Consider the following 26050-nt stretch of genomic DNA (forward strand, 5'->3'; position numbering starts at 1 on the left):
GTAGAAATGAATTGATGTTAATCTCCTAATTCAATGGTTGTATGTGATTATGTAGGAGAGTGTCATTGTGGCGGGAAATATCTGCTACAGTACTGTGTGTGTGTGTGTATAAGTACAGGGGCGTTGCTAGTGGTGACGGGACATGATGTCAGCCACTCATTCTCATGTGGTTAAAGGGAAAAAGTTCTTCGTACTATTCTTGCAAAATATTTTTGTGAGTTTGAAATTATTTTAAGAGTAAAAAAATATCCTTAGCGTTCAAAAAAAGAAAGCTGTTCATAATAGCTCAAAAGTGGAAACAACCCAGATGTCTATCATCGGATGAGTGGATAGAATAAAATGTGGTGTATCCATACAATGAAATATCATTTGGCAATAGAAACGAATGAAGTACTGACACGATGATAACAGGAATGGACTCGGAAAACATTATGCTAAGTGGAAGAAGCCAGTCACAAAAGACCATATATTGTATGATTCGGTTTATAGGAAATGTCCGGAATAGACAAATATATAGAGACACAAAATAGATTAGTGGTAGCCAGGGGATGGAGGGAGGGGGTAGGTGGGAGTGACTGCTAATAGGTGTGAGGTCTCTTTTGGGGGTGATGAAAATGTTCTAAAATTGATCGTGGTGATCATTGCACAACTCTGTGAAGACGCTAAAAAACCATTGAATTATAGGCTTTAAATTAAATGGGTGAATTGGATGGTGTATGAATTATGTCTCAATAAAACTGTTACCCCCCAAAAGGGGAAAAAAGCAAACTGCATAGGCATGATTTACCAATATATAAATTCCAGTGTAATCTTAATCTGGTGAGATTTGTTTGGGAAAAAATATGAACCTTCTACCAAATTCAGTTCAATTCAGCATGTATTTGTGGCGCACCTACTGAAAAATAGAGTGTTTTTTTGGATTTATTTATTGATTTAAAGAATTTATTTATTTGGCCGCGCTGCGAGGCATGTGGGATCTTAGTTTCCTGACCAGGGATCGAACCCGTGCCCCATGCAGTGGGAGCAAGGAGTCTTAACCACTGGACCTCCAGGGAAGTCCCAAGTAGAGTTTTTAAAACGTATCGATAGAAAGTGGCCAGGCTCTGTGCTGGAGCCTGAGACTCAGAAATAGAAGACACATGCCATCAATGCCTTCCCGGAGCTCAGACAGGTCAGCCGTTCCACTGTCGTTGGCTCACTGCTGTCGCAGAAGGGAGCACAGGGGCTGCGGGAACCCAGGAGAGGGGCACTCCATCCATTCCTCCTAGAAGGCTTCCCGGAGGCCAGCACTTAGAGCTGAGTGGAGAGAGGGCTGAGGAGGGGTGAGTCAGGTGGAAGAGGACACTGCAGAGAGAGGATATTGCCGCAGGACGCAGACCAGGCCCTGCACTGGGTGATTGGGAAGGTGTAAGGAGTTAGCTGGGAGGAGTGGGCAGATGGGCAGGTGGGCAGAATGGAGGCCATTAGGTGCCAAGGTAAAGGGAGGCCCTGAGTGGACAGAATGCCTTGTGGGCAGAATGACAACGTTAGAGGTCATTCGCAGCTTCTAGTAGGCTAACGGGAGCAGGGAATTAAGAGACAATAGTCAGTGCCCATCAGAGCAGAGGATCAGGCCACTTTCCCCCAGACTGCCTGTCCCTCTATGGGTTAACTGGCCCTCTGCTGGGCTTCCAGGCTGTAAGGCTTCTCTGTCACTATGGATCAATTGGTCTCGCCATCGGTTCCCTGGAGCCTGGCTGTCACTTGATTCCCCTGGAAGCCAGCTGCTGTGCGCGCGGGGGCGGGGAGGGAGAGCAGGGCTGCAGGGCTGGATCTCCTTCGTGCGGAGCTCACGTCCGCTTCGTGCGCCAGATGGAGGTGCCAGCTCCCCGCCCCCCACCTTGAACAGAAGACAGGCTCCCAGGCCAAGCTGGCTCACCTTGGAGGCTCCTGGGGGGGTGGGAGGGGGAGAGGCAAATAAAGGAACCCTTTGATTCCTTGCAGGAGCCCAGCTCAAAGGGTCCCGGGTCAGGAGTTGGGGTGGAGGAGAGGGTGCAGTGGGGCAGGAAGAGTTTGTTTGCATTCACTGGAAGGTTCTGAAAACTATTAACACCAAAGCCCGTGGGCTATAGAAAAGCCTACCCTAGTTCTGATATAGTTGGTGGCATGATTTCCATTTCACAGAAGGAGCAGCTGAGGGAGTGCTGGGAGGTTAAGTAATTTGCCGTAGGTCAGAAAACTGGCTTTAGACCCAGGAGTGGCTGGTTCTAAAGCCCAAATGGTACAGGATATAGGACAGAACAGTTTCAAAGATTCTCCCAACTGTGCACAAACAACAGAGGGTCGCAGGCACGAAAGCCATCAGAGGGCCTTGAAGGCGGCAGGAGATGCTTCAGAGCAGCGGGCCTGACGGCCAGATGGTCCGTCCATCCACCCACTCCACAGATTGTGCCTAGGGCCTACCACGTGTTCTGAACTGTTCCCAGCAGGGCTGCACCCTTGCGAGTTTCCAGGTGTCGGGACACAAACTCAAATAAGTTGTGGAACTTGCCTGGAGGCTGGGAGGGAAACGGATGTGTAACCTACACGCAGGGGTAGAAATGAGCACTGCCCTCAATGAGAGGACACCCGAGGGTGGCGGTGGGCAGGCCTTGCAGTGAGGCAGGCATTGCCTTGCGGAATTTACTCCCATCCTGGTCTCGCAGGGCTGCACACCTGGCGTCGCCAGCACCCTGAACGGACATTTCTCTGCTCACACGAGCACTCAAATGGAGGGACAGTTCCAGAGGGCCAGCCCATTGACATCATCCAGGACTACCTGGGAGGCCAGATTTTAACCAGAAGGTTGCTTGGCACTTGTTCCATCAGAGCAAGGCGGTCTGGTGGGAGCAAATGTTTAACTGTGACAACTAAGAGAGGTTGGCGCGCCTGTCTCTCTGCAGGATGAGAATCCTAGAAATCCATGGGCCCAGAGCCCTGCATCTGCTGCCACCTTGCAGATGTCCTGCCCGTGGCTGCAACGCTTGAAGTTTATAGTGTAAGACTTCCTCTCCCCACGAGATGAACTGTGGCCCCGAGACTCTCTTTGGGTCTCTACTTTCATGGCTAAATGATGCGTCTCTCTGCCTACCTCCCATTTCTAGTTAAACTCCTCCAGAGAGACCTTGATTCCCTCATTTGCCAGGAAGGCCTTACAGTAACTCATCTTCATAGCCCCATAACCATCTCATCGAATGACCAAGACACCAAACTTACTGAATTTACCCATTTATACACATCCTTTGCTTCTTTTAGATATGGTCCTTACTGCAACTTTTGGTGAAAGAAAGTTGTTCCACACCTAGGCTACCCCCCTTATATAAAAAATTGCCTCCTTTAGCCTGAAAGAACGTCTTCAAATAATACAATTATGTACATATAAGCCTTCAAAAACCTTCAATAAAATGCTCAATTTATAAAGGAGAAATGTAAGGTAAGTGATTTATAATAAATAATGTATTTTTCTATGGAAACATTTGGGAATGACTATGGCAGAGGATGTAATGAAGTGGTCAAATGCTCTGACACGAGCAGTCACTGTGAATGTGACGCTGTAAGTGCAGACTGACTGAGGGCCGTGGCCATCGATGATGACTGGATTCTCTGAATTGGTGAATCACTTGGTAAAGTTCTGAATGAAGCAAAGCTTGCTCTCCTCTGTGTGGTAGTTGCCTTCCTGTCAAAGTGGTGTATTGAAATTGTGCAAAACATACTTTGAGCTGATTGTCAAACAAAAGTAGATGAAAGACCCGGATAATTATAGATTGGTTTCTCATTTACATGGATATCCTGGTGGACCCTTCGAGGCCACACCCACATTGTGTGGGACCCAGGACAAGTCATCCGTATGCGGGATTGTCCTACACATCGTGGCATCCACAGCTCTGGCCCTGTTCTCTATGTGTCAGCAGTGCCCTCCCAACATTGTGACCACCAAGATATCCCACAAATTTCCCAAATGCCAACACTGAGAACCTCTTGGAGGGCATGGGTGGGGGGCAGTAAATGTTTGAGGGGCAGTGACACAGTCAGGCTTATAGTGTTGCAGGGTATAGCCACTCTAGCAGTTATTGAGGGGTGGGTGAGACAGGGGAGGACACCGGTGGCTACTGCAGTAGCACAGGTGAGAGGTCAGCATGGGGAGGGCATTGGCGGCAGGTCTCCAATCTGCAGCAGAGACGGATACACACTGTGGGCCCTAAAGTCCTCCAACACGCGCTCAGACCACGGATAGGTGTTAGGGTTAGGGGCAGGGGTAGGATTTGGGCTCTGGTAAAGAAAGACATTCACTTTGGCCTGCAATCCCCAGAGCTGGGTCCACTGGGTCCTTTGGTAATGGAGCCCTTAGCTGTCACCTGCCCCCAGATCCCCACACGGGCTGCCTTACAGCTCTAGCCCCAGCTTGGATACACAGTCTCGCTTCCCAGGCCTGGCTCCTGTGGAGGAAAAAGGATGCCAAACGGAAGTAAATGCAGCTGCCTTTACGACTCAGACCCGGAGCAATTCATTTCTTGGTCCTTAGGGCGGCGGGAGCTGCCCCATCATCCTGCACCCGCCCCAACAATGGAGCACCTTCATTTCCTCCCGTGTCTGGATTAGTGAGAGGTGAGGGCAGAGGCGATGAGCTCAAGTAGCTCTCGGGCTGAATTCCCAGGCTGGCCCTGCACCGTCTGTGTGACCCTGCTGCTGGGCACCCCCTCTGGGGGCACGAAGGGGAGGGGCTCTGGCCCTAAATGGCAGCTTTAAAGCCCTGGAAAAGCCAGACCTTCTTGCTCCTGAATTCCTGCCCCTATTTCCATTCAGAGGGTGTATTCAAGGAAATATCTACAGTCAAAACTTATCAAAAGGCAATTTAAATCTTTCCAGAAGTGTTTCAAAAAATTCCAAATGATGATTCTATTTAAATTTTCGAGAGAGAGAGAGAAAGCGTGCATGGCGGGCTTCTTTGATCTTATAGCAACCAAACGAGGGAGGTGCTGTTGTCCCATTTCTTACACACACACGCAAACACACGCACATGCATGCACACACATCACAATCACAATCATGGCTCTCTCCTTTCTCCAAAATAAATTTATTTTATTTATTTATTTATTTTTGGCTGCGTTGGGTTTTCATTGCTGCGCGCTGGCTTTTCTCTAGTTGCGGCGAGCGGGGGCTACTCTTCGTTGCGGTGCGCAGGCTTCTCATTGCGGTGGCTTCTCTTGTTGTGGAGTACGGGCTCTAGGCACGCAGGCTCAGTAGTTGTGGCGCACGAGCTTAGTTGCTCCACGGCATGTGGGATCTTCCCAGACCAGGAACCCGTGTCCCCTGCATTGGCAGGTGGATTCTTAACCACTGAGCCGTCAGGGAAGCCCTCCTTTCTCCTTCTAAACCCAGCTCTTGTGGGCTCTGGTCTTTCTCCTCCCCTCACCTTACACATCTGTTCATTTTTCTTTTATCTGTTGAAGGGGATCCTGTCTTGGGGTCTCGGTCCTTTCTTGGGCCGGGCAGTTTTCCCCTCACTCCTAATCTGCACAACTGAGACCTAAACTGGCAAAGACCCAATGTTCCTGGGCTGCTGTGGGAGAGGGCAGGAGCTCGGGAGAAAGGCTGACTTTTCACAGTGTCACGTGTTGACCGTGGCAGTGTCAACCTTAGCGGAGTTAGACTTCCAATGAGCCCACGCTTCCACAGCCCCCCGACACACACAGTAATTCCTGCGCTCTCACAGAAATAGCCACATGCACTGTTTTCCATAATCCCCTTCACCTAATTCTTTTATGGGCGCTTTCATACTCCTTCAGTATCAAGTTCTGATATTCGTAGCCATGACTCTGATTAGTGCAAGACTTCAAAGCACCTTAAATTATGCTTGGGATAGTTTCAGCATTAAGTGTAGCTGAGCTAATTCAGATTCTCTGAAAATTGGCAATATGATAAATTGCAACCTTACACAACCCAGAGTATTCAGATTAGACCCACCTACAAGCTCAGTAGAGCTAGGCCACTGTGACTAGGCTGTGAGTCCACAGGAACCCATAGACACACAGGTAGGAAGCAGAGCTGGGGTCCCAACCAGCCAAACGCTGTCTCTACCCCGTAAATCTCCCGGATATTCAAATAGCCATTAACGTGTGCAGACGTTGTAAGTGATGCTCTCATAATCACTGCCATCTATCTGGGCTTGGCCATGGACAGGGTCATTTGGTTAATGCAAGATTCCATCTTCATTGCTCTGTAACTAGTTTTTAATCAGCGATGATTGCTGAGCTGGGATGCTGTGGGCCAGCTCGCCTGCTCTTTCCTCAGAGAGTGCCTGTCGATATGTCACAGCAATTAACCAGAGACCTGCGGGAGGGGTGGCGAGGGAAGCAGGAAAGCCAGGCCGCTTGGGGCAGCCACAAGCCTCTTCCTCTCCTCTTCCCTGATCCTCAGCCACCTTTGGAGGGTTGGTGGAGGGCATCGGCAGATGAGAGCTGCCCCCAAAGAGGCATCTATTCCAACTGTTGCTTTTGACTTGCCCAACAGTTTAATCTCCCAGGAGGTAGAGGAGATGATGAGTGGTCTAGCCACTCTGTAATCAATTCTGACCATCAAAGAAAAATTGGCCAACTGGAAATGATAAGAATCTTGGAGAAAGTGTCTTTCTAATATTGTAGGCTGTAATAGCAGAGGCAGGGAAGGCTTAGCTTACTTCTAAGGGAAGGCAGAGTACAAAACATTCAGAGAATAATATATAATCATTTTTCCATATTACAATACCTTGAAAGGGAAGATGATGTGAGAAGATGGGAAAGCTGTTAAAAATGCACTTCTGGTTGGGCAATCTCAATGATCCTGATGAGGAAGACGTGGGGAATATCCTTCAAGACCCCAGTGATGGCTGAACAAGTCTTCCCCAAAAGACCAAACACCACATTTTTAGCAGCAGTATGTAGCAGCAATATAAAAAGTACCCTTTATTTTACAGCAGTAGGTATATAACTCCTTGCATTTTCTATCAGATTAATGAGTGTAACTTTTTTATTCCCCATTTTATTTGTGATTTTGAGCACGTTTTCATATGCTTCATATGTTGAGCCATTTGGTGGCTTGCCTGCAAATCACCTCTTCCTATCATTTGCCCATTTATCTATTGGGTTACCTTTGTCTTGTCAATTCATAAGTGCTCTGTGTATATTAACCTTTGTCCTCTACATTCATTACAAATTTTTTTTTCCCAAATCCGTCATTGGGCTATTTAAGTTTCTTTGTCATATGCAAAGTTTAAGTTTTTTTTAGTTTTAAAGGTTTTTATAATATATTTTCTTTTATGGCTTTTGGGCTTCTGATTTTAAGTTAAACACTAGATTATGCATGAATGGTGTAGATTTTCCTGCAAGAATTTTTTTTTAAGTTTTACATTTAAATCCTTAATCCATCTGGAATTTACTTTTATGAATAATGTATGTTGGAAGTCAACTTCTATTTTTCTCTCGTTGAAAAGCCAGTTATGGTTGTACTCTATATTAAGTAATCTACCCTTTTTCAACAGAATTAAACTACTCATTACATTTATCATACACTATTAAATTCTTCTATATACCAAGATCTATTTCTGGATTATTTATTCTGTTCCACTTATCTATCTGACTTTTTCTTTACCTTTGGCAACACTGAAGAGAATAAAGTGACTGAGGGTAAGCCTTGATATCTAGTAATACAGGTAACATTATTATCCTTTTTAATACTTTTCTTGCAAGTTGGGAGTCATTTATTCTTTTATGTAACTTGAAGATTTATTTAAACAAGTTAAAAAATTCTGTGAGGGTTTTAGAATTGTGTTTTAAATACAGTATATATAAACTCTGGGAGCACTGAAGTTTTATAATTAGATCTCTCCACTTAAGAATGTGATCTTTCCATTTTTGTCAGATCTTGTTTTAATGCTTTTAATAATATTTTATAATTTGCTTATTTTAGATCGTATACTTTTAAAATATAGTTTATCTCTAAATATGTTTTCCTATTTCCAATACCAGATACTTATTACTGGATAGGAGTTCAACTGATTTTTGTATATTTATCTTCTATCCAGTCACCTTACCAAAGTTTTACACCAATTTCAGTAGCAATTTTTATTTTATTTTATTTTATTTTTTTACTGGAATCTCTTCAATTTCTAGGAATATAGTCATCTCTTTATCTTTTCCTCCTAATGTTTATATGATTTATTTTATTATCTTATTGCTTTCTCTAGAACCTCTAAGATAATATTAAATATTAATAGTGGTAGCAGCTCCTCTACAAGGGTCTTATTTTAATTGAAATTGGTTTTGTGTTTCACTGCTGAGGATAATTGCTGTTGGGTTTGGTAAATAGACTTTATTATGTTGTATGTAATTGCTTTCTGTTTCAACTTTTCAAGGTTTTATTAGTAATAGCTGTTGTATCTTCAAATACTCTGTGAGCATCTACTGTTATGATCATATTTTTTTCCTCCTTTAGTGTGCCAATGTAACAGATCATGTTGATAGCTTTCCTGGTATTGAAATATCTTGCAACCTTGAAATAAATCCTACTTGGTCATACTATATTATACTCTTGACACATTGCTAGATTTTCTTTGCTAACGTTGTATTTAGAATTTTTGCATCTGAGCTTGTAAGTCTGTAGATGTATTTTTGGTCTTATTTCTATATTGGGTCTTGACATCAAATCTATGTTAGGAAAGGAGAGCTTTCCATATTTTTAAAATCATCTTAAATAGTTTAAATAGCATTGGAATTATCAGTTAGATAAAACTCACTTGTAAACCCATTTGTACCCAGTCCATATTTCAATATTAGTTCTTTAATTACTTTTTCAATATCTTTTGTGGTAATAAATTTATTTTGGCTCTCTATATCTCACCAGTTTCAGTAATTTATATTTTCTGGGAAATTTTCTAATTCCTCGAAACTTTTAGATTTGTTGCCATTAAGTATTCTTTTCTCTCCATTACTTGTGGTTGTCTCCTTTCTTGTTCCTTGTATTTTTGCTCTTTCCTCTCTTATTTAGGGTGATTTGTCTATTTTATTAGTGTTTGGAAAAATCCAACTTTTGGATTTATTTATCCCTTTGATTACTTTATTGTTTTCTACTTTACAGCTTTCAGCGTCTATCAGTTGCATCCTTCTAGTTTCTTAGGTGCTGTTTTGCTACTTTAGGATGAATAAAAAGGTCCTTCACTGAAAAATATACAATTTTTCCACTGAAGGCCTTTAAAGCTATGCATTTCCCTCTGAGTCACCTTTTGCTGTATGTTATAGGTTCATGTATAATGTGTGCTTTCTGTTGCTTTCTAGACAGTTTGTATTTTTAAAAATTTTCCTCTTTGATCCAACAATGTACAGAATTGTTTCTTGATTACTGTGCAGTTATATTGGTTATAGCCACACTTTGTTTCTAATTTACTGGATTATGATAATGGAATGTAGACTACAAAATTACTCCTTGTTTAAGTTAATTAACATTAGTATTAATAATTATTATTAACAATTAATTAAAGATAACAATAATTATTTTGGCCAAGTATTGGATTGATTTTTATATATAGGGATAGACAACAAAAAATGTACATTCTCTTTTTAAAGATGCTATATAGGTCATCAGATTTTTTACTAATTGCATTATTCAATTCCTCTCTGTCTTTATTTTTGTCTATTAAAAATGTCTGGTTCTGAGAAAGGTGTACTAAAATCTCTATAATTATAGTTTAATTGTTATCAAGCTCCTTTTGCAATTCTGGTTTCTGATTTAATGTTTGTGCTTCTGGTAACTGAGCCACACAGTTCATCACCTCTGTGTTCTTTCTGTTGTTGTTGTTTGTCTTCTTGGCTGTACTGTATGGCTTATGGGATCCTAGTTCCCCTACCAGGGACTGAACCCAGGCCTCTTGGCAGTGAAGACCTGGAGTCCTAACCATTGGACTGCCAGGGAATTCCCTATATTATTTTATTTTATTTTTTAAAATAAATAAATAAATTTATTTATTTATTTATTTATTGTTGGCTGCATTGGGTCTTTGTTGCTGTGCGTGGGCTTTCTCTAGTTGCAGTGAATGGGGGCTACTCTTCCTTGTGGTGTGCAGGTTTCTCATTGCAGTAGCTTCTCTTGTTTTGGAGCTCGGTCTCTAGGCGTGCAGCCTTCAGTAGTTGTGGCACATGGGCTTAGTAGTTGTGGCTCATGGGCTCTAGAGCGCAGGCTCAGTAGTTGTGGCGCACGGGCTTAGTTGCTCTGCGGTATGTGGGATCTTCCCAGACCAGGGCTCGAACCCGTGTCCCCTGCACTGGCATGCAGATTCTTAACCGCTGTGCCACCAGGGAAGTCCCCCCTATATCCTTTTAATAGAGTTTTTTGTCATTACAAAATATTCTTTTGAGTGCTTTTAATGTTAATACCACTCTGATATTGACATTTCAATTCTTGCCCTTTTTTGTTTACATTTGCCTGTTTTCTCTTTGCTACCCCTTTATTTTCAGCTTTTTTTGAATCATGTGAGTTTCTGTAACAACACATTACTGGATTTTGCTTTTCTAAACACACCTCTCTGTTTTGTAATGGTAGAAAATTCAACCCATTCTCATTTATTAGATAATGATGGATTCCCTGATCAAATTCCTTACTTTGCTTATTATGCTTGTATTTATCTTAACGCTGTTGTTTCTTCTTTTTCCTTTTCCAAGTTTTTGCTGATTTGTTTTCTATTCTGTATTTTTACTATTCTTCCCTGAAAGTTTGGTTTCCTCTGTGATCGATATTTTTCTGCCCCTTTTGGGGTACATTTTGTTGGCTCAGGTGGGCACTTAGAGGGTCCCCTCCTCCACCCCACCCCTAACCAGGCACACTCAACACTGATACTGACATTTGTTAAGAGGCTTGCACCCAGGGGCAGGATGTCCTGGGTTCTCAGTTCTGCCATTCAGCAGTAGCATGACCATAGCCAAATTACCTACCCTCCTTGAACAGGAAAACATAAAGACAGGCAGTGGTGCTCCTGCCTGTGGTGTCCCCCCTTCTCCTTAGGCTTGTGGGCTAGGTTTGGGCCTTACCTTTCTCAGAGCTGAAGAATCAAGAGGAGGGGATGGAGAAAATGACCTTTTTCATGTCTTCGGCCCCCACTCCTCTCAGAATTCTAGGAAGGAAATTCTCAACTTCTCACTGGTCTTTCATTTCTGTGGGACAGCAGGGTTATCCTTTCCTCTCCTGTCCTCAATGTAACAAAACACAGCAGAGTGCCGAGGCTTTGCCTGTGGACATACAAGAGGTGGGCCAGGAACCCAGTTCTCCCACCTCCAGCCTTAAATAAAGAGGGGAATCTTCCATCTTCTTCTCTCAGCCCTTTGAGTAGCAGAAATGCCCGTATGATAAAGCTGGAATAAGCAGGAGACAGGAAATTGGAAGAGGGACCCACAGAGCACATGCCCTGGGGAGTCTGGCTTTACCCAAGGTCTTGAGGAAGCAGCTGCAGGCCTATACTTCATCCCTTACAAACTGCCTTAAAAGCCAAGAAACCCTCTGGTTCAGATCATGCTTTGACTGCTACCGCCAGGTCTTGGGACTTGCCCTCAAAGAACTGTGTCTCAATTCTTTTGTTTTCTCCCAACGATTTGGTAGAGCGGGAAGGTGGGAAGTATCGTACATCGTCTATTTCTACACCTTTAATTCTGTGATGCTACAAAATTTTTTTCCATTAGGCAAAACTTTGAACTCCTTGAGGGCAAAGGCCGGGCTCCTATACCCCTTCAATCCCTACTCAAGAGTCACGGAAGTTGGTTTGTTGCCTTCTCCTGCAGGCTGTTGATCACGAGCTGAGGCCAGCCACCCGGAAAGCCACTCACCTCCTTCTGCACACTGCCACCATCTGGGTCCTGCGACCTCACAGGACCATGGTGCTTATTTCCTGCTCACCCACGGGTTCTGAGGTACTCTCCGCCTGTTCTTCCACTGCAATACTCTCTTAACGCTTCATAAAAATAGTTGCACGATAGAAAAGAATATATATATATATATATATATATATATATATATATATATAAACAGAGTCACTTTGCTGTACAGCAGAAACTAACATTGTAAATCAACTATACTTCAACGAAATAAAAATAAAAATAATCACCACACACACACACACACACAGACACACACACACACGAAAAAGTCCACAAGCTCCCTGGGGACAGGGAAAGGGCTTCTTCTCTGCTAGAGGCCCTGTGACCAGTGTTCTCACTGAGGGGTGAGAGGAGGGAGGTATGACTGGTGACACCCTCCCCAAACCAATCAACAGCTGCCCCCCCCCCACCCAGCCCTCCTCCACATGTGAAAGAACACCAAACAACTCTGTTCAAAACAGTTTATTTTATTTTATTTTTTTTTTGTCAGACAAACACATTGATTTCTGGACCACAGTAGAGGATGGAAACCTTTCACAAACTTATTTATTTGAAAATACAAATATAAAATTATACTTTCCACATCTGTGATGTGAGAGACTGCCATCCACATAGTAATTTTTTACAACAGGGCTTTAAGAAAGCCACACACAAAGACCTGAAAGATGCTTGAGATATATATATATATAGATACATATATATGTATATATATAAAAAAAATACTCACTACCAAAGTTGTCATCAGTTTCATACTAAAGTATAAAAGTAAGGGTGAGGTCAGCCACAGTGCTAGGGAAAGTTTTATTTAGACACATTGATGTCCACATGAAACGCTTAGACTTGCATCCTATTACATATGGAATTCCGAGTCTACAATACACCATGAACGGCAGATTGGCTAGCCCACGCTACTCAAGAGGACACGCACAGATTCCACACAGGATGGTACAGTATGTACAGAATACAGTAGCAGAGAGCCTTCTGGAAGGCTCTGAAACTTTTGTCTCTCAGTCCCCATCCCCCTCCCCCCCGCACGCCCCTGCCTCCTGGAAACAAACTCTTGTCCGAGACAATACATTCTGATCATTTGATAGCCAAGTGTTTGGATTAAGGTTGCTTCCCCAGAGGGGTGGGTTCTACGTATATATTTTTGTTTTAGTTTACTTACTTTTTTTTTTTTGGTTAAAAAAAAAAAAAGAAAGAAAAAGAAAACAAACATATACAGTATTAAAGTATTGCTTAACGTACAGCGTCTCCTTGTGTAGTGTCGGTGCCCAGGACCGGGCTGAGCTGACTTCTGCTTCTTTTCTGTTTGGAGCAGGGGGATGGGGGAAGCCTGCCAGCATCTCTCTTCCATGTGCTTGCCTGCATCTGTCCCTCTGCTCTCAACACCCCCCACCCTGCTTCAGCCTTCCTTGGCAGGTAGCCTGGCTTGCCAAGCACATTAGAGAAAGCAAAAAACTCTTCCCTGCCCCACCCAACCCCCCAGCCTCCCTCTGTCCCTGCGCGCCACTCCCAACTGATAAAGAGAAGTATGTTAGTGTTTCTTTTGTAAACAATTTCATATGCAATATAATACAGAAAGCATGGCTGACCTTCAATAAAAAAAATATAGTAAACTATATTGCTTTATTCTTGATTATGCTGCAGTGAGTGAATGGCAGAATGAAGCAGTGTGGTGGGGTGGTGGCTAAGTCCCTAGCCCTCGTTTGCACTAAAGATCAAAATAGGTTTTGCTTTTCTATTTGGAACCAAAAAAAGAAAAAAAAAATTTTTTTAATCCCCAAATGAAAAGAGAACCAAAAAAAAAAAAAAAAGCCCAAGAAACAAAACAAAATTGAAAACAAAAACTGAACACCTTTCAGGTCATTAGAACCAACAATTACCCAATGATTTTTATACTAGTCTAGCAAGATGTGTGTAACATTCACTGGCTGTGAATTGCTGTGCAGTGAAACATTAAATCGACAGCAATAGAGCCATGCTACCTTAAAGTCCAAGCTACGAGTTCAAATTAAGATGAAGGTTATGAAGGATAGGAACATAAAGGCCTGTTGGGACTTCGTTTGAATCAAGCCGATGAGCGACTGGGATAGAGAGCGAGGCTGTTTGGTTTTCCCAGTGGGTGTGAGGAAGGCCACAAGCCAGGTGGGTGGAAGCTCCTGGAGAGGAGACCTGGAACTTGGTCGGCCCCACCAACTCCACGTCCAGGTAGAACCAGGAATGGGTCCAGGAGCTTACGCAACTCACTCTCCTCTGTGTGGGAGGAGAGGAGTTTGGGGGCCCCAGGCAGATGGATCTAGAAGCCAGAAAGTCACCCGGTGGCTACTTTATGATTCCGGGGAAAAGCCATCAGCCAAGAGGGTTTCTCCCCCAGGGAAGGTGAAAGGTAGTTCCCATGTTCGCCACTGAGCTTAACTGAAACAAAGACAAGGCTGAACGTCAGTACTAAAATAATTTACAAAAATCTTCCAAAATGGACTTCTAGATGAGTGGGGGACTAACGTGAACCTTAACCTAGGTAGCCACATTAAAACATATCAGATTTCCACGAGATTTGTGCTATGGGCTACTGGGTCTCTTCAAAAGGTATTATAAACATCTAAAACATATTCACACAGATTATCAATTTCTTCTGAGCATTCTTAAAAAAATATTTTTTCTCTTAGTAAAATCATTTTAATATACCATGCCTTCCTCTTTTAAAAAATAAATTAAAAAAATCCAGTTTTGCATATCTAGCGTTAGCATTTAAGGTAGTATGGCACACCCCTTCACAGCTGGGGGGTGGGGTGGGAATCTACAAAACGCCGTAGAGTCTACCGGCATCTGAACATCGTGAGACCTTGGGTTAGCTGAAACCACATCAGATCAGCAGAAATAAAATTAAAACTTGAAATCGAAAAACAAAATGAAAGGAAAAAACTGCCCCCAAATTATTAGCATTTTTTTCATAAATAAGAGAAAGTTCTATCCTTACTGGTCCTAAATCTGAATAACTATGTCTAATTTTTTTAAACCTTAATTACCTTATACCTATCAATATGTACTAGAAGAAAGAGGAGAAAAAAAGTCACTACACTAGTACCAGGACAGCACGCTTACAAGATAGCCATTTTATACATTATTAACAGACAATGATCAACAAAGAGTCTTCTATGAGGTGATGGGGGATGCAGAGAAAGGAAGGGTAGTACAGTACATCATCAACATGGACAAAATAGTAATTAAATTCCCTAGTCTAGACACTGAATTTCTGGGAATTTATTGTCTCTTTTTTTTTTTCGTATTTTGTTTTTTTTTAAATAAAACTTCTATTTTGTCATTTTATTACTTGAACAAGTTTTGATGTTTTAAAAGCGCCCAGCATTTTACTTAGCCTGGTTGTTTGGAAATAAAAAAAGAAAGAAAAACAAACAAACAAAAACCCCTCACCAAACAACCTAACATTTTATTGGAAAAAACAAAGAACGTGATTTTTTTTTTAAAAAAATGTTGCTGTTTAATTAAAATTGAAAAAGGCTTTTTTTCTTTCTTTCTGAGTTAGCATTTTGGAGCCTTTTGCTTGAAGATGATTTTACCCTACCATGTCTGTGAATGTCTACATTAGTCTACTTTGTTAGTAAAATTTATAAAAATAGGAGTGCAGCAGCTCTTTATAATAAATGTCGCATTCAGTGTCTCATACTGGCTGTGCCTTAAGTACCAAATTTATAAACGTAACAATTTAAAAAATATTAATAAAACGTCAATATCACATTTTAAAAAAGAAAAAAATATATATCCACACTACAATAGGTTTTAATGCCATCTATTGAGTTGTACTTCTATAGTTGCTGTTGCCGACCTATGACCAACATTAAAAAAAAAGTTAAATTAAAAAATATCCTTCATCATAAGTATCTTTCCCCATCTGAGGACCATATATTATAACAGCCAAATGTTCAACATGTGCAAACAGGAAACGGTCAGTTTTTCCCACCAGTCACAGTGCAGCGATGTTTATACTTTTTATTTTTTTAAATTCTGTTTACATCTACAATAAATTAAAAAAAAATTCTTCCATAGCCTCTCTGGTGATACTTGCAGCACTGAGGTATTAAAAAAAAAAAAAAAAAAAGAAAAGAAACAAAACCGAAAGATTGCTTTCCTAATTGGTAAATAGAAAGTGAATGGAGAAAAGGTTTCATTAATGCAGGCTTATCCACTCCTGGCCCACGGGCCCCCAGAGCTGGGGGCGGATGGGGAACAGGGGAAGAAGAGAGGCAAAGTGTCCTAGGGACCTTTGGAGGTGCTGAAATGATTGGACGATAGAAAATGATCAAATATTTAAAAATTAAGACTGAAAAAGAATGTCCCCCCACCCCGCCCCACCCAAGCCAAACAGGTGTGCTTTGAAACATTAAATATGTTAAATATTAAAATTGTAGCTTTGTTTTTAAAAAACGTCTTGGGAAAAGCAGTTTTTCATATTTTAAATAAAAATCTAACTAGACGGTAACGTTGGAAGCTGTGCACAGACGAGAGGTTAATATGCTGGTATGACACTAATACAGTTCTTAGGTCTATCACACAGACAAGAGGAGCTAACCAGTGTTCTAACTTGTGGGGTCGGCCTGGCAGCTGGGTGTTCTTCGGTCTCAGTCACTGACTTGGTTTATTGTTACTCCCCTCCTCCATCCACAGAGCATCAAACTGCCGGGGACCGACTCCCTCACAAAAATATTTTTGATTCTCTCTTTCTTAATAGTTTCTATGTAGTTAATGGAATTGTATTTACAACATTTCTTTTTTTAGAATTCACAACTGCAAAAAACCTTATAATATCACCTCTTTCAACAGAAAAAAAGCACTTATAGAAAAGGAGGACACTCAAAACATCGTCGTCCTTACCTTATTGCCGAAAATAGATATACTTAGGTTAACAAAGAGACAGCACAAAAAAGAACCGCTATAGTCTGTTAATTAGCCTACTACATCTCACTTCTTATACAATGCAAAGTAGAAAGTTGACGCCCACCTCCCGCTCCATATTTCACAACCTCGCTTCTGTGTGTGCTCAAATTCCACCTGAAAATTCATACAGTCTCAGAATTGGTACCAAAATATTGAGAGTAATATTACCATCTCAGCATCCTTGAAAAGTGAGAACAGAATTAAAACAAGCAAAAAAAAATTTTTTTAAGAAAAAAAATAATACCTTAATATAACAATTATACTATGGTTAGCTTTTAACTAGATATTAAAGCTATATGACTACTGCACTAAGTCAAAATCACTACCAAATGTGATCTGAAGAGATTTAAAAGGAGAAGGGGGAAGAGAGAAGAGGGAGGGAAACCATCAAGAAAAACAAAAATAAAACAAAACCAAAATCATGGGATATATACACATTTAAAAGCTGTTGTCTTATATTACAGCAGATTCATGAGATGATGAGATGCAGTCAACCCTCGATCCGAAGTGAGCCATCTCTGGTTGGGATGGGGAGTGAGGCTGGTGGGGGAACAGGTCTGATGACATCACCTAAACAAAGGGCCACTCAGAAACTTCGCCCAGTCTTGCCTGGACATCCAGGTATGCTCTGCAGGGTATAGAAGGTCGAGGGTGTCCAGAAGAGAACAAAAAGTGGGGGTGGGAGGAGAAAGAAGAAATGTCAGGCAAGCATACCATTTACTCCAACTTTTTATTTTTTATCATTTTCCTATTTCTTTTTTTTTTAACATCTTTATTGGAGTATAATTGTTTTACCATGTTGTCTTAGTTTCTGCTGTACAAAAAAGTGAATCAGCTATATGTATACATATATCCCTATATCCCCTCCCTCTTGAGTCTCCCTGCCACCCTCCCTATCCCACCCCTCTAGGTGGTCACAAAGCACCGAGCTGATCTCCCTGTGCGATGCGGCTGCTTCTCACTAGCTATCTATTTTACATTTGGTAGTGTATATATGTCCATGCCACTCTCTCACTTCGTCCCAGCTTAACTAGAGCTTTCAAAGTATGGCTACATTGGGCTACTGAGGACATTGGAAAATGGCCAGGCTAACCGCTGACTGGGGTCACAGCCTGAGCTGTGACATCGGAGCCACGCCTGCTGCTGGGGAGAGGGCAGCTCTGGTTAAGCTTCTGTTTTCAAAGCTTAATGTTTAAAAACTTCTGTCTTTATGAGATACCCATCAATGACTGTCAATAACTGAAAATGCTAATTTCTACTAAAAAAAAATCCTATTACATACCAAAGACTCAAGGTCAGGACACATAAAAACATTCACAACAAATAATCAGCTTTGGTTCTAGGAAATAAAAACAGGCCCGGGATTCACAGACTTGCCAATCGAATCTGCCTGAATGACTGTGAGCCTGGGCCCCTCCTTCATGGATGGTACCAAATGTCTGAGGGTCACCTCTGTTGGGGACAAAGTGTGTGTTTTGGTGCGGCCATGTGACTCGATTGGCCCACTTAATCATTTTGGAGGGGGCAGGTGGTTACCTCCACTCTCATCTATTCCATCCTTCTGAGTCCTAAAGGTGGATGAGGGAGGCTGCGCTGGGGGCAGCCTCGGCCCTCCCCCGACCCCCATGGACACACTGCAGAGGCCTTGGAGGGTGTGGGGAGGAGATGGGAGGAAACCTACACCACCCTCCACTTCCAGGGGAGGGAGGGAAGAAGCGCTGGTGGTTGTTCAATCCCCTCATCAACTGATTCTACAAAGGGCTGGTGCCACTTTCCATCCCCAGCGTTCTCGGGTACATCAGTCTGCCTTGCTCTCAGAGGAATCTTAGTTCCCTTGGGGCCCCCAGACCCAGCTTAATTAGTCGTGAGTAGCTCTCCTTCACACTGTTAGTGGCCTCTGGCTCCGGCCGGCCAGCGATGGCTGGGTCAGTGCTGGAAGGGAAGTATAGGCGAGGGGTGGGGAGAATTCACACACGGGGTTTATTTGGTTAAGAGAGGCAGTTGCGTTAGTTGAGGTGATTCCTTAGCAGCAATATTAGAGAAATTCAAGAGATTTATGGAGCTCAGCTCCACCTGGTCCCCCAGCTGGGCCCACCCTACTGAGTCCTGGCTGGCTCAGGGGCCCGAAGCAGCCCTCTACACGAGGGGCATCCTGCTGACTGCAAACCAAAGTGGCAAATCCGTCTCCGGCCTTGTTCCTGTACGTCCCAGCTCCTGGAGTGAAAGGCGTTCACGCCCCAGCTGGGATTCTATGAGTGGGACCCATTCCCAGGCCTTGGCTGTCGCCCTCTCTCTTCCAAAGAAATCGACTCATGTCTCAAGACTTCAGACTAACTCGCTAACACGGGTCACGTTTAGGTCTCACGAGAGAACCGCTCTCCTTGGTGCCCTTCCCGAGAATGATGGATACTCATTTTCAGTGAGAACGTGGCAAGAGGCTCCCTCACTGACTGCCCCAACTCCCCTCTCCTCCACTCCACCCCTTCCATATCCCCATCAAAGTGATTTAAAAAATGTTTAATTAACTTGAGCTCAGTTTAAAAGGTTAGGAAACTGGCAGGGATCCAAATCCACCTAACGCAGGTGATGTCGTTAATTTAATTTGCTTTTCGTGCCGGTAATCTGGATAATTACTCAGCAGTTACTGGCAAAAATGTTTTCTTTTCACTAAAAGATGGAGTCTGGCTGTTTGACTGCATGAACCCCACTGGCCGAGCCCAGCGAGCTCTGGGGAGCTGAAAGGGCCCAGCAACCCACAAGGCCAGCTTGCAGGATCCTACCCGCCCTCCCACCTCCAGGCCTGGCAGAAGCCCAGCAGTTCCCTGCCTCCGTCCCCCTGGGACGGGCACAGCACAAAATCTCCTTCCAGTTTCCCATACTCTTGATTGTATTTCAAGACAGAGGAAGATGAGGGGTGGGAAAGATAAAGAAAAGGAATCAAAAGAATCAAAGAAAAAAAGTGGGGTCATGCTTTAAGCTGGAGGAGGGATGAGAGATTAAAAGACTGGATTGTTTTGCCCCCCACCCCCCTGAAAAGGGGTCCAGAAAGAGGAAGGAGAGATGTGGACGTGAGGAGACCAGGGCCGTGCGTACTTGCATGCCCAGGGCGCATACATGTACGGACACGCCCAGCGGGCGAGACACGTGGCAGAGAAGGTAGTACCTCAGAGTGAGATGGCAACGAAAGCACCTGCTCAATGGTATCCATTTGTAAAGGCCGTTGCAATCAAAGGTCCCTAAAATTGCACAATTGTTAAGGTCATCAGCACACTATACATGGGAACAGATTGTCATATTCTGGGAAAGGAAATTATCTCTAGGACTAGACTGTGGTTGCCAGCATGAATATGTAATTCTGAGACACCGTGCCACGAGGGGCCAGAATGACATCCTTCCCAGCCCCGACTCCCCACCCCCGGCCTGTCCGCTCACCCAGGGGAAAATTGAGAGCCAGATTCACAGGGGTGGGTGGGTGATAGGAAAGGGGGGCTTGCGCCGAAAACGATGGGCACTGTTGCCCTGAGCCCCAGCGAGCAAAGATAACAGTGTCTCTGTCCACAGTCCCAACGGCTCCAGCTGGGGAGAAAGCAAGGCCCGTGCAGACCAAACGTGACGATGTGCTTATTTCAGAAACCATCACGGCACACAGGTCAGAGACCGAGGTTTTCATGAACAAATAGGGTCTGTCTTTCTGGGCACTGACAATGGAAATGAGCTGTGTTCTACGTGGTGACAGACGGTCTCCCAAATTGATGCAGCTCTAAGCTGAATAATACTACTCTGGATTTGGTACTACAGCTGATCCGAGGGGATTTGACTTATCAAACTACTGTCTTAAGTGATGTTGGCTCGGGAGTGGAATTCAACAAGGACCCGGACCGCACAGGCCTGGGATGGCAGAAGTGTGTGTGTGTGTGTGAGTGTGAGTGTGTGGAGAGTGTGTGTGCATGCATGAGAGTGCACAGACGTGCGTTTGAGGTGGGGATGGAGGACTTCTAACACCAGGGTCAGGGACGGGCTGCCCTGGTGCCCAGACCGTCTGCCCTTGTTCTGTTCTCCCCAGCACAGCTCGGGAGGCAGGGCTCTCCCGACAGGGACATGACCTGGGACAGCAGACACTCCCACCTCAGCTCAAAATCAAACTGACTCCAAGATGGTGAGGTTGGCCGATTTTCTGTTTTCCAAATGGAAGGGACAAGCGAGTAAGTGGGCTCAGGCACATTCATGCTCACACACACTGCGAGGGGGAAGAACAATACAATCTGAAAACAGCATGCAAATCTGTTAAGCAAATTTCCATTGCCTGGATTAGTGAGATTATAGAACCACAGAGCATTACAAATATCAAGTGCATCTGGCCTTCGGGGGCAGGCGCAGCTACAGAACGCAAATGGGAACTTATTGGAACCTGGAAACTGTAAGAGACATTAGCGGAGGAAACCTCCTGGGACAGGGCTTGCACCCCACGCTATGTCCCAGGCCCCGGCGCTGCCCCTGGACCTCGGGTGGTGACCCTCCCGACTAAGCTGCTACCCTGTGGGGCAGGTCCGTAGCTCCAACGTCCCGGCGCACCTGAGTCTCCAGGAGGCCGGGATCGAGGAGAGGGGGCTGATACTGAGGCTCTACTGTGAGCCAGCAGCTGACATATCCTGTTTCCATTTATTCTCTCACAATCTTTTGAGGGAGGAACACTTATACTCGTTTGACAGCCAGGGAAGCAGAGGATTATATACGTGGCTCAAGGTTGCATGGGCTGGACGTGCTGGAGTGGTGATCTGAACCTGACCTGCCCACACTCCCTCCACTCACCCGTGGCTGCACACCGTGCCTGACCCCCAGGTGCTCAGGAAGCACCTAAGCGAAGAAGCTTCAGCCCTGGATGGCTGACGTGATGCGGATGGGGGCCCGCTGCCCTCTCCTGGCCTCCCACCTCTGGGCTTTTCTGGCACACCCGCCCCGGGGTGCCACAGGACATGGGCAGGAGGGCAGGGGCAGGAAGGTACTTACAGCTATGCCGTGGCCGAAGCCTGAGCCCGGCTGTGGGCTGGCCGCACTTATGTAATTCCCCACTCCGGAGTCCTGGCTGGCAGGGCCGTAGAGATCGGCGACAGGTCCTGGGCTGTTGGCCCCCGGGAAGCCTCCGGGCCGCGCCGGGTTGGAGCCTGCCGGGGAAGCGGGCGCGCCAAAATTCGGTTGAGCACTGTAGCTATTCAGGACTGGTGTGCAGAGAATAGAGCTGGGTATGAGGCCAGAAGCCACGCATGCACCGGTCATTACAAGCCAAACACTCCAGAAAAACAGCTGAGGCCCAACTTCTAACACTGAACCAAGGCCATGCGAAGACATCAGCAGGGACTCAAGAATACTCAGCCCAGGCTACTACTAAGAAGCTCGGAGCTCCAAAAATAGAGAGAAGAAAAAAACAATCATTCAACACACTACGGCAACCAACCGGAGGTGCTTCACTGCCCACCAAATTATCACAATAGAAATAGAGGTATATATGGAAGAGAGAGAGAGAAAGAGTTTTTTTTTTTTTTCACATCTGAATTGATGCTCATGCAGTCTTGTCTAGATCTGGGCACGTTGAGACAGCATTCACATCCCATGCAAACTACAAAGGAACTAGTTTTAGACTACACATTGTGTTAATATTGATATTAAAATGTGACAGGAAACAAAGCAATTTGTGTCCAGGAAAAAAAAAATCTTTGGGGAGGGGATTTTTGATTTGCTTTTTCTTTCACTTTTTCTTTTTTGGTTTGTTTTTGGATCCATTAAATGACAAATTTGTTTTAAACAAAAAAAAGACAAAAAAGATCTTCAGCGCCCCTTCCCCCCACCAACCACTTCCCCCCTCCCCACTGGCTACTCCCTCCCTGCCCACCCCTCCCATTTATATCCCTGTATGAACGTCATCAATACTGAACGTGGTCGGAGGATGGGATATGTCATGGAAAATTTGGGCATCTTAACATAACAGTAATGATGGTGGCAGAGGGTTCCCTTCTGGGGTGGAGAGCTGGGGATGGAGGGAGGGGATGGGGTGGGGATGGCGAAGCTGGAGGCTCTGGGGCCGAAGCTGAGTGAATGCCAATGATTCTACCGGACACCCACACACTCACCTCCTGCAGTAGAAGGAAAGGGGGGATTTAAACTTTTTTTTCCTTTCGTTTAAAAAAAAAAAGACAAGTATGAATTCAGAGCATACTGACTGAACCAATTTATCACTAAAGCATATCTGACCGAAATGTCTGCTTTCTGTTGGTTATCTCCAGATATAGACTCCAGACAGGAAAAGAGCTAGGAATGTACCTTTGCTACAGAGAGATGGGACTTCACACCCACAGACGCTGAGAGTGGCAGTGCGGAGGGACCAGTGGGAGGAGACACTGCCTCGGGCTCCCTCCCTTAGCCTCCCCCAAATTCCATCATTCCCTCCCCAGCAAGGGCCACAGCCTGTCAACCAGGTTCATTTTGTCTCATCTTCATGTCCCCTTAGTAGCTTAAACTTTTTCTTTTCGCTAATGGAAAAAAAAATTTTTTTTTTTTTAACTGTAAAAATAAGTTCTCATTGATTTTTAAAGCTCAAGGTGAGTCTGGGGCTGGCCAGTTCTGGGCTACAACTAACCCATCTCAAAGAACCAGACAATCTGCCTTCCACGCATTTCCATGGCTCCCAGGGGCTGCTCCTCCCAACAGCCTTCTCCCTCCTGCCCCCCTCGGCACTTCCCTCTGCCCTGTGGCCACCCGCCCTCAGTGGCAGAAGGGAAGAACATCTGCAAGTCTGCTCTGGGCCATGGCCTTGCCCCGCGGACCTGTGGTTGGAGCCCCTCACTTCTGGGCGGGGGGATCGAAGAGCCGGCCGTGGATTGATTTCTACCCACTTGTTGCCGGGATGGGAAGAGACCGAAGATGCACTCCAGCCAGGCCAGTTGGAGACTGGGACGGGACACGAAGATGCAAAGGGGGACAAGCCAAGCTGGGCCTGGCTCTCGACTCAGCAGAGAAAAGGCAAGCTGCTACCTTGGGATGCCCTCTAGGGCAGGAGGCCCCAAGCTCAGGCCCCTTGGAAGCTGTGCTGAGAAAGGAAGAAACTGGCCGATGGGAAGAACAGGTTAAAGAGAAAAGAAATCACAGAGGCTTTGAGCAAGTGAGTTGCTCATTTGGGAAGGCACCGGCAGACAAAGGGGACGGGATTTTTGAATACAGATTAAACTTGCAGATAACGTTTGGCCTTGCTCACTCACGGAGGCTAGCAACAAGCTGCGAGATTCAAAAGGCAGCATTCTCTCGGTCTCACACACTTTCCTCCTCCGGGCTAGGAAAACTGAGGGAGCTCAGACAGCGGACTCCTGGTTCACCCAGGCAGCTGACCCCGCTCCTATACCAAGTAACCAACAAAGTATCCAGCTGGCTCTGTTTCAGGGTGGAGAGCAGGGGTGTGGGCAGTGGGCCACGGTGCAAGATAGGAAGACTTTTTGACCCCTTTCTCCTGTGTCCAGATGAGGATCCAGGAGGACAGTGGGCAGGCCCACCTATCTAGAAGCCAGGGAGAAGGGACGTCTCCATCTTGGCTTCTTCCAGCAGGGGGAGGGCCATCCAGAGACTAATCCAGCCAGAGGAGGCAGCCTGGGAGACAGGAGGCGGCATGTCCTGAAACACGCCCCTCCGGAGGCTTAGAAGACAGGAGGGCTGGTGGTATTTGCCCAGCCCCCGGCTACCTCTCACGAGCCTGTGTGCCCAGGAGGCCTGCAGCTTGAGAGTTGGCCTGAAGGGAATTTCACAGTAAGCTGCTCTTCTTAGGCCTACATTGCCCCTCCCCTCTCAGTCCTCTTCCATCAAATGACACCAGTATCACGGTTGAGAAGGCACTGTATTAAAATGCAGCTCTAAAACCCCAAGTCTCGCGTGAATAGACACTTGCCCTCCTAATGCCGGAGCCCCAGCTCAGAGTCACCCCGCAGACAGTCCCCAGCCAAGGGTGAAGGATCAGGCTGTGGGTTCCCGCCGAGGGTGCAGCTGGCAGGCAAGAAGCACCTGGTCCTGGGCTGGTCCTTTCTCTCTAGGCTTCTGGACAGTGGATGCTGCACCCTCAAAGGCTGAGGGCATGGAGGGGCCGGGTCTTTGGGCCCCTTGGTCAATGACTCCCTCTTTCTCTGTGGGCGGAAGACCCAGGCTCCAGAAAGCATGTTAACAAGCCAATGGGATGGCCCGAACCCACGATCTCCGGGAGTGCTCTACCCAGCAGCGGCTCTGCTGCTCGGGAAGAAAGGGGCAGGGCACTGCGCACGCCAGCGTGCCGGCGGCTGTTCCCGCTGTCTGATGGTGGGAAGGCATTAGGGACAAAGCGATTTTCTTCTTTCAGGAGGTTCGCACTGCACACTGGCTGGTTACACAGTAAAGGAGGAGGCCCTCCCCTCCAAGCTGTGACCTTGAGAGGAGAGGCAGGGGGAGAAGCACGACTCTGAGCCCCTGACCTAAGGGTGCTTTCTGTTCCAGTCACCCCTCAGTCAATTTTCAATGGTCTGTCTCCTTGGAGGTTGCCTCCAGGCTCATTTTGAGGGGCCAGAAATGTCCCACAGGCCAGGATCAGTTCAGGAAGAGGGGATGGGACATTATTCCTAACGGGCAAGGACGCCTGTCTCCTGCTCAGCTAGGGGGTGTGTGTGGGGGGGATGGGGAGGGAGGGAGGGGTCTCAGTATGTGCTGCTGAATAAACAGTGCTGAGATTTATACATCGGACGTTCTGACTCCTGTCCCAGAGGAGGACAGTGTCCTGCGAACACCCTGGCGTTTTTGCAGCAGAAGCTGTGAGTGCCAAGTGGCCTTGGGCGAGCCCGGGGCCAAGCTGCAGTCTGGGGGCTTGCTGTGAGGGAGCAGGGTCACTTTCCCATCGGCTGCTCTGGGCAGCGCCCACAGCGGTGGTTTAATACTGGGCAGGCTCCTCTTTACGCCTCGCCCTGTCCCCCAGCATCCTCTGGACTTTCTGGGTCCAGGCAGCAGCTATACTCAGGGAGGCAGCTATGGTGCAGAGAAAGGGAACACTGGACTTGGAGTCAGAAGACCTGAGTGTGACCCTGGCCCTGACCTCTGGCTACACGCCTGAGTGTCAGCCCCTCACCGGTTGGAGTCCTCACCTGCGACACGTGAGTGCTGCCTGCCCTACTCAGCCTGACTCT

The 26050-nt window shown here is 45.6% G+C and overlaps 1 protein-coding gene across 8 annotated transcripts in view; it reads right to left on the reverse strand.

Moving 5' to 3' along the window:
• Positions 1 to 13059: 13059 nt before the first annotated feature.
• The window catches only part of MSI2 (musashi RNA binding protein 2), a 389160-nt gene continuing 376169 nt past the window's right edge, over positions 13060 to 26050 (reverse strand). For 4 of the 8 annotated variants that reach the window (XR_009560254.1, XR_009560253.1, XM_030881655.2 and 1 more), the window contains 3 exons: positions 21876 to 22030; positions 20032 to 20104; positions 13060 to 17496 (listed from right to left, as the gene is read on the reverse strand). Coding sequence is in view for 6 of the 8 variants with exons in the window: in XM_030881655.2 (XP_030737515.1) it covers positions 20063 to 20104; positions 21876 to 22030 (197 nt within the window). In the remaining 2 variants the exon portion in view is untranslated. Of the gene's footprint in view, positions 17497 to 20031; positions 20105 to 21875; positions 22085 to 26050 lie in introns of all 8 variants that reach the window. The other 4 variants (XM_030881652.2, XM_060290136.1, XM_060290137.1 and 1 more) reach the window with 3 other exon arrangements.

Source organism: Globicephala melas, chromosome 20 (genome assembly GCF_963455315.2).
Source record: "Globicephala melas chromosome 20, mGloMel1.2, whole genome shotgun sequence".
NCBI lineage: Eukaryota > Metazoa > Chordata > Mammalia > Artiodactyla > Delphinidae > Globicephala > Globicephala melas.